This window comes from Pseudophryne corroboree, chromosome 10 (genome assembly GCF_028390025.1).
Source record: "Pseudophryne corroboree isolate aPseCor3 chromosome 10, aPseCor3.hap2, whole genome shotgun sequence".
In the NCBI taxonomy this organism is placed as follows: domain Eukaryota; kingdom Metazoa; phylum Chordata; class Amphibia; order Anura; family Myobatrachidae; genus Pseudophryne; species Pseudophryne corroboree.
This window is the reverse complement of record NC_086453.1, coordinates 204475868-204488331: the sequence shown is the minus strand read 5'-3', so window position 1 is coordinate 204488331 and position 12464 is coordinate 204475868. Positions and strand designations below refer to the sequence as shown.

General features: G+C 44.9%; 1 protein-coding gene across 1 annotated transcript in view; it reads right to left on the bottom strand.

Moving 5' to 3' along the window:
• Positions 1 to 2681: 2681 nt before the first annotated feature.
• The window catches only part of C1QTNF12 (C1q and TNF related 12), a 198462-nt gene continuing 188679 nt past the window's right edge, over positions 2682 to 12464 (bottom strand). Inside the window, exons 7-8 of the mRNA XM_063943040.1 lie at positions 7894 to 7972; positions 2682 to 3493 (exon numbers count right to left, since the gene is read on the bottom strand). Coding sequence (XP_063799110.1) covers positions 3395 to 3493; positions 7894 to 7972 — 178 coding nt within the window. The 3' untranslated portion in view covers positions 2682 to 3394. The remainder of the gene's footprint in view (positions 3494 to 7893; positions 7973 to 12464) is intronic.

The following is a 12464-nucleotide window of genomic DNA, read 5'->3' as shown; positions in this document are numbered from 1 at the left end:
CCCACGTTTCTAGGGGCCTTAGAGCAGAGGCATGATGGGCCGGGGGGCATTTTCCCCCATGGGCTGGTGCATCATGAGCTTCTTGGGAGGCAGGTAGAGAATGCTGTACTGTGAATTACACAGATTGCAGCATTCTCTGCCTGCCTCCCAGACTGCAGCCAGACAGTGAATGACTGTCACCATGCTGATTGGTGGATGGCTTGACCTAACATTCAGTGTATGGAGGCATGTGGAGGGACAGCGCAGGACTGCAGGACATCTTAATTATGATTTTTTATTATTATTATGTATTCCTGTTAATGGGTGGGTAGAAGACCCAGTTGATTGCTTTGCCCAGGGCCTACAATGCTGTTAAGACGGCCCTGCCTCACACTATAGATGAAGGATATTACATGGCTTCATGCGGGGCTATTTTACAGCTGCAAAAAGGACCACAAAGACAAATAGACTCCTGTATATGAAGATGGTTATCGCACATGGGGGTTGAATGCTTCCACGTGCTTTCTATGGCGTCCTTAGAGAGGATGGAGAGTAGTAGACAGGCCCGGAGCTACTCACTCAGAAAAGGGGTGCAAAGCTGGGATGCACCAGGCTGGAGAGGCGCGCTCCCTGCTCTGCATCCCTGCTGCTGCTCCTGTCTGCCCTGCTGCTGCTGGCTGCTGCGCCTGTCACACTGTACAGGCAGCAGAGCCGGCAGCTTAAAGCAAACTACCCTCCCTTTTACAGTGGCAGTGTGCACTGCAGGTCCTGAAAAGGGGGCGGGGCTACACCGGAATGAGAGGGTGAAGATACATGGGATAGAAAGGGCGGAGCTACACGAGACCAGGATGCTGTAAGTGTACAATGCGAGAGGAAACAGATCCGGCTAGCCAGACTTAGGTAAGCTATCATGTCCTAGCTCAGACCTGGGCAAAGTACGGCCCGCCGGCCACACATGGCCCTTTGGCAATCCCTGTCCGGCCCGTGTAGGCTCTCCGCCCACAGGCTTCCTGCACCATGGATGCTCGGGTCCTGCAGGATGCGCTGTGAATCACAGTACTGTGTGTGCCTCAGCCAATACTGAAATGCTATTGGCTGAGGCGCACACAGAACAAGTGACTCACAGCGCATCCTGCAGGACACAATCGTTCCCCATTGCCCGTCTCCCCTGTCAGTCACTGCCAGCATGTTCCCAAGGTGCCTCCTGATACGTCCGTCGTCCTTCCTTGCCTGACAGCGCGCCGCTCAGTCAGCACCATGCTGTGTGACAACTGCACACAGCAAGATCACTGTCCTGGCTGGCACGTACTGTATGTAACGTTGCTGACTAGAGGACCGTTCTCCTACCCCCAATATAGAGATCCTGGGCAGGTACACATTATATCCCCTGTACATAAAAAAAAAAAAAATAATTATGTGTATGTGTGTGTGTACCTTACGTTGTGTACTGCGTAGCGGTGATAATATAAAAGCTCCATTCAGCGGTACTCTGGAATAATCAGCAAACACTGGTTTTATACCATATCAACGTTTCAATGGTATAAGGTCCTGATGATAATGCTTATAGCAGTGAAACATTAAAACCAATGTTTGCTGATTACTCCTGAGTGCCGCCGAATGGAGCTGATAGATAGAGATAGATAGATAGATAGATAGATAGATAGATAGATAGATAGATAGATAGATAGATAGATACCTCAGTTGGTTATATATAAATTATCCACCCAACAAGTACTGCTTGTGGAACTACAAGTCCCAGGTTCGATTGTCTCTTAATTTTCTCCTATAAATACCCAGCGCTGGATCTGGTGCACTTAAGATCTTCTTAATTAGGTTGGCGTCTTCCCCTTATTCCCGTATCCACCATCAGGTACTGTGTGCAACTCAATTAAAAAGAAGGGGTGTGCACCACAGTGCATAAACCCACAAATTTATTAGGACAACCACATACAATTAAGTATAGAATCACGTACTAACAGTGGCGATATAAACCACCGCAAGTAACATCAGCATCATTGGTTCGGCCCTCCAACACAGTTCAGATTTTTCATGTGGCCCCCTATAGAAATTAATTGCCCACCCCTGTCCTAGCTGTTACCTGATTTATTGAGCCATCCTTGTAATAACATTTCAACTAAAATATTTGAAGCGTCTATCTTGTTGTGTATTTACAGTAAATCTTATTTCTATGTACATTTTATTTAAGGTATGTAATGCCTATTTTATAAAGAATGTGCTGTACTTATATCTGTAGACAATAAACAAGTGGGTAACCTGAAAACATAAGGGCTTTATCAGCATCACAGACTCTTAGCAATCAGGAAGTGACAGGACCACCGGCAGACTGCAAGCTGTACAGACCACCAAACATGAACCCATGTAGCACACATTATCCATGCTTAGGCACAGGTGACTTAATTAGTACCTCAATCAGTTCGCTTATACCATTTGTGCATAAGAAGGGATAGCCCTAAAACCAGGACAGTTGGGGTGTCTTGAGGGCCACATTTGGCAACTACTGGGTTAGACTGTTGTAAAAATGAAAAGGATTTTATACAATGTTCTGTATCTCTATCACTAACTTACCAATCATTTGGCCAATCATATCACTCACTTAGCTGAGCATAACAATCACACAGCCAAGCACACAAATCATGTACTATATCGTTCTGTACATTAAATCTATTGTCACTGTTATACAGTAATGTGAATGTTTTCTTTATTAAATTACAGCCATTTTATGCAATACTTTATAAGATAAAAAAAAAATCAATACAAGGGTCATTGCTTATAAACTGACACAGCAATCCTGAATGGGGTACTCCGTGCTATTGCTTGCTTTAGTCATCTGACATCATAAACGCCATAGGTCCTGCGACATCACAAATGAACAGTCTTCTCCTTTTGCTCATTTAATTTATTTAAATCATTAATCAGCATGTTCCAAAGGTTCTGTGAGTAAGACAGTCTATGGAAGACAGGGCAGATCATCTGCAGGACAGAAGTTGCTTAAAGACTTTCCCCAGTTCTCACTCCACCTTTCCAGCTCTCTAGAACACACGCCAGACAATAGCCAGTAGAAAAGCAGAGGACAGGTTTCCTAAATAGGACTACATTTCTTTACATTGTCCAATGTGTAAATATTAACCCTTTCACGTCCAATGGGGTCTGCAATGTTTTGCGTAATAGAGACATTTAAAGGCATTGCAGGCCTCTATGGCCATGGAGGGCTGAGAAGCAGCAGCAGGCACAGCTAGGGCCCCACATCATTCATCCCGGCACTGCAAATGCCGAGCAGTAAATGCAAGAGACGGTCCCAGGTAACGGATATGGTGAAAGCTTCTTCCATTGCAGGCGAGTGAATGTGATAAGTCCGATGTTTGCAGTTCTTGAATTTATATCTCTCCTGTTTTGTCTACAGTCCCATGAAAATGCCCATAAAATCCGACCCATTTTGGACAGTGATTGGTGCCCCAGATCCATTGTCTACAAAAATAGATGTGTACTGACCACTCTGTAACAAAAAGGAAGAAAATGTGGAATATACAATTAGTGGACAAGTGAAGAGCAAACACGCATGTCATCTTAGCCACACAGTACAGCGCTTTCCATTGCATAAATGGTCATCTTTAGATCAAGTTTCCCTTACCTCTGACTTTCCAATGTTTTATGATATTTGAGTTTTCAATAAACTACTCAGGGATTATAGAGGAAGTATAAGATCCATGTGCCGGGTATTACACTTTCATTCTTTTACAGCTATTCACCTCTCAGCTTGCAAAAGTACGACATCCAATGCATGCTCATACATTCCATTCAGCATAAGGATGAGTGAGGCACAACTTACACTTCAGGGATAATACCCCTTTTCCACTTATGAGCACGGGTCGCAGCCGGGAGCCTGACACGGGAGCTGCCCCCTGCTGCGACCCGTGCTCGGCCCCTTTCCCATCAGCAGTCACAACCCGGCATATGCCGGGTTGGTGACGCTTCTAGTGACGCGGCAGTGGCGGCACAGGGAGATCACATGATCTCCCAGCGCCGCCCTTCCATACAGTGTCAATGGGAGCCGTGTCGCATCGACACGGCTCCCGTTTACACTACAACCCTACCCGGATCATTCCCGTGTCCTACCCAGGTAAATAGCCGGGTAGGATTCACGGGTCACTTGATCCGGGTTTACCCTTTTCCACTTGCAAAAAACACGGGTAAATGCGCGCCCCCGTGCATTTACCCGTGTTTTTTGAGCTAGTGGAAAAGGGGTATAATGGGAGTGATACCCTTGTGTTCAGTAACTGCAAGGCAGAGAAATCACCAACACATTTTCCCAAAGATGGTGCGATGTATGATGCATGCTGCATGTGACAACACCGCATTGGCAGTGGAATTGTCCCACTAGACGTGCTCGTCCAATGGAACAATTCAATGAACTACAGCAGTGAATGAGGGATTGGGCATACAAACTATACAACAGTCTCATGATATATTGTATAGTGTGTTCCCAGCTTTATGTACCTGTGAGGCACAATGCATGCACTTGGTATGGAAACAGCTTCCCGATGAAGTCCTGGCTTCATACCACCATTTACCTTCATGTCAACACCAATCATGTTGGTTTTGGAGCACTGCTCTGTAACTGATACATAGAAGTACCTACTGTAGCTGGTTAAGCATCTTTGTAACTAGTGTGATTTAATTGCCTACAAAAACACGTATGCAGTTTCAGCTAGGCGTGGTAGAAGCTACTATCACCATGGTGCCTCGATAGTTTTGAAGGTCCTTTTTTGGATGTTTACAATAATCTCAATTTCTTTTTCCTTTATTACAACTGGGGGGCACAATCACTAATTGTAGAAAAGGCAATCCTGCTGACAATGGGCCAGAATCCGAGTTGCATGTAACTGCACAGCCCCCAGCCCTCCATCCACTAGAGCAGCAGTCACATCTGTTACCACCCCTTATACCTATCACATTGGAGGTGCAAGAGATACTACTGAAATAAGCCTCTGTTCAACATACGCATGGCTCAGAACTATGGCTACATGCCCACAACACATCCAGGAGGCGGACGGGGAGAAAGCACCAAGATGAAGCTGGCTCAGAAATGATTAGAGATATGCAAAGATGTATGTTCACTGGCAGATGTGGCAACATTGACACTTGTATGAGGCTCAGACACAGGCCCATAATGCACACTTTTCTCCTTCCCTGTTTGGGGACCAAAATTTCAACTGTTTAAATAAACCTTTTTCTTCTGAGTGCATTTACGACACATTAGCCTATACATATAAACCTGCTTGGTAAAATCACTCATTGTGTACACATCTCCTGACTACTGAATGAACACGTCTAAGATGGTATTTGCATACGGCACATGCACACAGTTCATTGCTTTTATAAACTGTCGCTATAAAAACAGTTCATAGACCAAAGTTCTTGGAACTAACGCAAAGCAGCAAATAAAACTATTTTAAAGATGCTCATCCACAAGAAAAACAGTTGTCGCAGTGGATATCTAATGGCTCACTGGATGGTGTCTGGGCCATCCAAAAACAATAACAGTAATTTCTAGCCGTCTCATGGAGACAACTGCTAATGTTCCAGAAAAGTAACTGAAGAAAGGTCGGCTTTGCAGAATTTTATGATTCCAAGATTTTCAATGAAACGAAAAGATTCAAATAAACAAAGGCTGAAGGATTCCTCTTTTTAGATCAGCCTCGCGGGGAGCTTGCAAAAACAAAATACCACACTGAACAGCATCCTGGGAAAAATAATATAAGTTTACAAGGTGCATTAAACCTAAACTGTGAATAGAGAGAGAAATATTTTGCTGCCTCAAAGCAGTTATAAATAAAAGGACAGTTTCAGATCATAAGGGGGTTATTCATCAAGTTTCATGACCTATTTCAGAGTCTGTTGTTGCTATTCTTCAGTCTCAAAGTCAACGGGAGCTACGGCTGATTTAACAATATTTCATTTTAATGTGTAGTAGTCTGACCCTGCAAAGGAACAAGAGAAAGACTGAACACCAGGTGGAGATCTTTCTAGAAAATGTCTGGTCCTAGCAGTAGAAATATCTGAATTATGTTTTAGTTTACTTTTTTTGAAGGCACTATTTTAGAACCTGAACACAGTGGCTCATGGATTATTTTAGCGCATGACCGTGAGCCTAGAGCAGGATTCCCCAAATGCATGGTAAATCACTTTCCAGGAATGGGGGAGGGGGGCATTAAAAGATGGAAGACTATGGGGGAGATGCATCAAAGCTTGGAGAGAGATAAAGTACCAACCAATCAGTTTCTGTAATTTTATGGGCTGTGTTTGGAAAGACAGAGGAGCTGATTGGTTGGTTCTTTATGTGTCTCCAACCTTTGATACATATCTCCCAATGAGTCTTCATGAAGAATAGAAGAATTGTTTTACAAAACCAGAGAGCACTGAAGATAAACAAAAACTCTTACTAAATAAAACTGTTGGGATTTGAACTCTGAATCTGGAGATGAGGTAAATGGAGTAGCTAGAGGGCAGTACTAAAATGAACCTGCACTTCAAGAAGTAAAGGTGGGTATATACTGGCCGATATATCAGCCGTTCTATTGAACGGCTGATATATCGCGGGTCCGTCGGCCAGTGTGTACGGCCGATATGTCTGTGAACTCAGACGTTCACAGACATATCACTTCGGCCCCGCAGCACAGCAGACGGCCAATGGGGGTAATTCCAAGTTGATCGCAGCAGGATTTTTGGTAGCAATTGGGCAAAACCATGTGCACTGCAGGGGAGGCAGATATAACATGTGCAGAAAGAGTTAGATTTGGGTGGGTTATTTTATTTCTGTGCAGGGTAAATACTGGCTGCTTTATTTTTACACTGCAAATTAGATTGCAGATTGAACACACCACACCCAAATCTAACTCTCTCTGCACATGTTATATCTGCCTCCCCTGCAGTGCACATGGTTTTGCCCAATTGCTAACAAAAATCCTGCTGCGATCAACTTGGAATTGCCCCCAATATACCTACCGATATATTGGTGCATCGCTGTGTGTGTACGGGAGACCAGCCGTCCGCCTGTACACATGCTGCAGCGGCCGGCGGTGATTGACAGCTGAACTGGGCGGGCATGTGTTCCCCGACGGATTGGGCAGTGTGTATGCTCAAGACACTGCCCGATCCGTCCATAGATATATCTGCCGATCAATTGATCGGCAGATATATCTATCAGTGTGTACCCACCTTTAAACAGATACTGGAAAGACTAGGATAGTCTGTTATATCAGGAACAGTGCAATATTCTGACGAACAGATTAGATTAAGATTATAGCAGCCAAAACAGGGAATACGGTTAATGGAATGGTTATACCTGTACCTTGAATTTAACTCGCATACATACAGTACAGTACGTCCTACTATACATTTCTATTCATGTAATTTGGTTACTTGTTACAGGACTTCAGCTAGTGTCTGAGAAGGTGCTAGTAAGAGCTGATCAATGGTAGAGATGCCATTGTTTCATTTATTTTCCCCATTATTCATTTAACCCCTCCCAGAGCTTCCCTATCAGCTTTAATGATGTGATAAAACAATAGCTTTTGGGATTGGCCTAGCAGCAAGGAATAAGTGTGGAAAAATTATTAGACTAATACAAAGAAGATATTTCTAACATATTCTTTGTATGTTTCATGTATTTTATATAGTTAAAACTCTGCTTTACAAGTTAGTATGACATGAAGGGCTCTGCATCACCTGCCTCACCCCACCGCACGTCACTGGAGTACTGTATGATGCAAGTGGATGCATGGCTAGGTACAAAAAGTCATCTAAAGTTACCGGAGGTGGGGATAAGAAAATAATTACAACATTTAGGTCACAGTGCCTTTAAATAAAGTATATGCTCCTTTCAACTTGTCTCACCTGCAATTGTAGCAACCCCTGGATGTGCACAGTAAATATTTTACTGTTACTTTCCAATCCAGCAATGACTTCTAGTGACCTAAAAAACAAGAATACATAAATATTCAATGTTGTGTCATGTGTACAGTGTGGTGCTACAGGGCAGGCACTTCATTCAAACACGTCTGCCCTTTTCCAGTAGGTACAAATGAATCGCCTACACACAGATATGCAATAAATGTTTACAAACAGAAAACTGTGAACAGTCATACAGGTGCTTATAATACATAAATATGTCCCTTTCTAAATGGTTGAATCCTCCACACAAGAATCTTCTGTCCCTTGTTCTTGTCTATTTTTGTTGCAATTTCCACCTCAAAGGAACATGTATCCCCAATACTGCCGCCCTCCTCACAAAAAAAAGAAGGTGAAATGGGAGAGTGCAGGATCTATAATAAAGGTGCCACCACTGCTTCCATGGGTGCCCTCAGACGATCACCTTGTGGTTAATTAGAGATAAGCGGGTTCGGTTCTCAGAGAACCGAACCCTACCGGACTTTGCCTTCCGAGTTTGATTCCGAGCCAGGTTCGAGTTTTACCGCCTAACACGGAAACCCGAACGCGGCAAAACATCATCATCCCGCTGTAGGATTCTCGCGGGATTTGGATTCCATATAAGGAGACGCGCCTTTTTCACTAAAGTCTCGGAGAGTGTATTGAGAGGACGTGTCCTCAGTGTTCAGTGTCTGTGTGGGGGCGGGAAAGTGGGGGTGGCGAGTCTTGTGCTGTGTTGTGCTGTCCAGTGTAGTCAGTGTATTGTGCTGCATCAGTCCAGCCAGTCACAGTGTTGGTGTCCTTTGCTGCCATATATCCAGTGTAGCTATATAAAGTGGTGCTGTGTTGTGCTGTCCAGTCCAGTGTAGTCAGTGTATTGTGCTGCATCAGTCCAGCCAGTTACAGTGTTGATGTCCTCTGCTGCCATATATCCAGTGTAGCTGTATAAAGTGGTGCAGTGTTGTGCTGTCCAGTCCAGTGTAGTCTGTGTATTGTGCTGCATCAGTCCAGCCAGTCACAGTGTTGGTGTCCTCTGCTGCCATATATCCAGTGGTAGTGTCCTGTCCATCAGTCATTCCAGTGATGATATACACTGCTGCTATATGTCCACTGCTACAGTATTATAATAATAATAATTATAACAACAACAACAACAACCATAAGTCCCTTACAATGTTGTTGTGTTGTGCTGCATCAGACCAGTGGTAGTGTCCTGTCTATCAGTCCTTCCAGTGATGATATACGCTGCTGCTATATGTCCACGGCTACAGTATTATAATAATAATAACAACAACCACAAGTCCCTTACAGTGTTGCTATGTTGTGCTGCATCAGACCAGTGGTAGTGTCCTGTCCATCAGTCATTCCAGTGACGAGGCAGTCACAGTGGTATAAGCTGCTGCTATATGTCCACTGCTACAGTATTATAATAATTATAACAACAACCACAAGTCCCTTACAGTGTTGTTGTGTTGTGCTGCATCAGACCAGTGGTAGTGTCCTGTCCATCAGTCATTCCAGTGACGATATACGCTGCTGATACAGTATATATCCACTGCTGCATTATTATAATAACAATAACAACAACAACCACAAGTCCTTTACAGTGTTGTTGTGTTGTGCTGCATCAGACCAGTGGTAGTGTCCTGTCCATCAGTCATTCCAGTGACGAGGCAGTCACAGTGGTATATGCTGCTGCTATATGTCCACTGCTACAGTATTATAATAATTATAACAAAAACCACAAGTCTCTTACAGTGTTGTGTTGCATCAGACCAGTGGTAGTGTCCTGTCCATCAGTCATTCCAGTCATTCCTGTGCCGCATATTGTCTTATATAACTCCCAAAAAATAATGCCTCCTAGTGCTGAAGCTGCTGCCACTAGCCATGACATAGACGATGAAATGCCATCAACGTCTTCTGCCAAGGCCGATGCCCAATGAGATAGTAGAGGGCATGTAAAATCCAAAAAGCCAAAGTTCAGTAAAAAGACCCAAAAAAAGAAATTTAAATGGTCTGAGGAGAAACGTAAACTTGCCAATATGCCATTTACGACACGGAGTGGCAAGGAACGGCTGAGGCCCTGGCCTATGTTCATGGCTAGTGGTTCAGCTTCACATGACGATGGAAGCCCTCATCCTCCCGCTAGAAAAATTAAAAGAGTTAAGCTGGAAAGAGCACAGAAAAGAACTGTGCGTTCTGAGATGGCATCACAAATCCCCAAGGAGAGTCCAAGTGTGTCGGCGGTTGCGATGCCTGACCTTCCCAACACTGGACGGGAAGAGGTGGCTCCTTCCACCATTTGCACGCCCCCTGCAAGTGCTGGAAGGAGCACCTACAGTCCAGTTCCTGATATTGAAATTGAAGATGTCACTGTTGAAGTACACCAGGATGAGGATATGGGTGTTGCTGGCGCTGAAGAGGAAGTTGACGATGAGGATTCTGATGGTGATGTGGTTTGTTTAAGTCAGGAACCGGGGGAGACACCTGTTGTCCCTGGGATGAAGAAGCCCATTGTGATGCCTGGGCAACTACCAAAAAAAGCCACCTCTTCAGTGTGGAATTATTTCTCCACAAATCCGGACAACAGGTGTCAAGCCATCTGTTGCCTCTGTCAATCTGTAATAAGTAGGGGTAAGGATGTTAACCACCTAGGAACATCCTCCCTTATACGTCACCTGCTGCGCATTCATCAGAAGTCAATGTCAAGTTGTGAAACTTTGGGTAAGAGCGTAAGCAGTCCACTGACTCTTAAATCCCTTCTTCCTCCTGTACCCAAAGTTCCTGCAAGCCACACCACCAACTCCCTCAACATCAACTTCCTCCTCAGTCAGGAACGTCAGTAGTCCTGCAGGCCATGCCACTGTCAAGACTGAGGAGTCCTCTCCTAACTGGGATTCCTCCAGAGGATCCTTGAGTGGTACGCCTGCTGTTGCTTCCGCTGCTGTTGCTGCTGCTGGGAGTCGATCATCATCCCAGAGGGGAAGTCGGAAGACCAATTTTACTACTTCAACTAAGCAATTGACTGTCCAACAGTCCTTTGTAAGTAAGATGAAATATGACAGCAGTCATCCTTTTGCAAAGCGGATAACTGAGACCTTCACAGCTATGTTGGTGTTAGACGTGCATCCGGTATCTGCCATTAGTTCAGTGGGACTTAGAGAATTGTTTGAGGTACTGTGTCCCCGGTATCAAATCCCATCAAGGTTTCACTTCTCTAGGCAGGCGATACCAGGAATGTACACAGACATCAGAAAAAGAGTCACCTGTGTCCTACAAAATGCGGTTGTATCCACTGTCCACTTAACCACGGACATGTGGACAAGTGGAACAGGGCAGACTAAATACTATATGACTGTAACAGCCCACTGGGTAGATGTATGGCTTCCCACAGCAACAACAGCAACAGCACCAGTAGCAGCATATCGCAAACGGCAACTCGTTCTTAGGCAGGCTACGCTATGTATCACCGCTTTCCGTAAAAGGCACACAGCTGATAACCTCTTACGGAAACTGAGGAACATCATTGCAGAATAGCTTACCCCAATTGGACTCTCCTGGGGATTTGTGATATCGGACAACGCCACCAATATTGTGCGTGCATTACATCTGGGTAAATTCCAGCATGTCCCATGTTTTGCACATACAATTAATTTGGTGGTGCAGAATTTTTTGAAAAATTACAGGGGTGTGCAGGAGATGCTGTCAGTGGCCCAAAAAATTGCAAGCCATTTTCGGCATTCAGCCCCCGCGTGCCGAAGACTGGAGCGCCAGCAAACACGCCTGAACCTGCCCTGTCATCAACTGAAGCAAGAGGTGGTAACGAGGTGGAATTCAACACTCTATATGCTTCAGAGGATGGAGGAGCAGCAAAAGGCCATTCAAGCCTATACATCCACCTACAATATAGGCAAAGGACGGGTAATGCACCTGACTCAAGCGCAGTGGAGAATGATTTCCGTCTTGTGCAAGGTTCTCCAACCCTTCGAACTTGCCACACGTGAAGTCAGTTCAGACACTGCCAGCCTAAGTCAGATCATTCAACTCATCAGGCTTTTGCAGAAGCAGCTGGAGAGATTGAAGGAGGAACTAAAACGGAGCGATTCCGCTAGGCATGTGGGACTTGTGGATGGAGCCCTTCATTCGCTTTGCCAGGATTCAAGGGTGGTCAATCTGTTGAGATCAGAGCACTACATTTGGCCACCGTGCTCGATCCTAGGTTTAAAGCCTACGTTGTATCTCTCTTTCCGGCAGACACAAGTCTGCAGAAGTTCAAAGACATGCTGGTGAGTAAATTGTCAACTCAAGTGGAACCTGACCCGTCAGCAGCTCGTCCTTCAATTTCTCCCGCCACTGGGGCTGCAAGGAAAAGGATAAGATTTCCTAGCCCACCCGCTGGCGGTGATGCAGGGCAGTCAGGAGCGAAAGCTGACATCTTGTCCGGACTGTAGGACCTGCCAACGATTGCTGACATATCTTCTGTCACTGCATATGATTTTGTCACCATTGAAAGAATGGTGGAGGATTATATGAGTGAC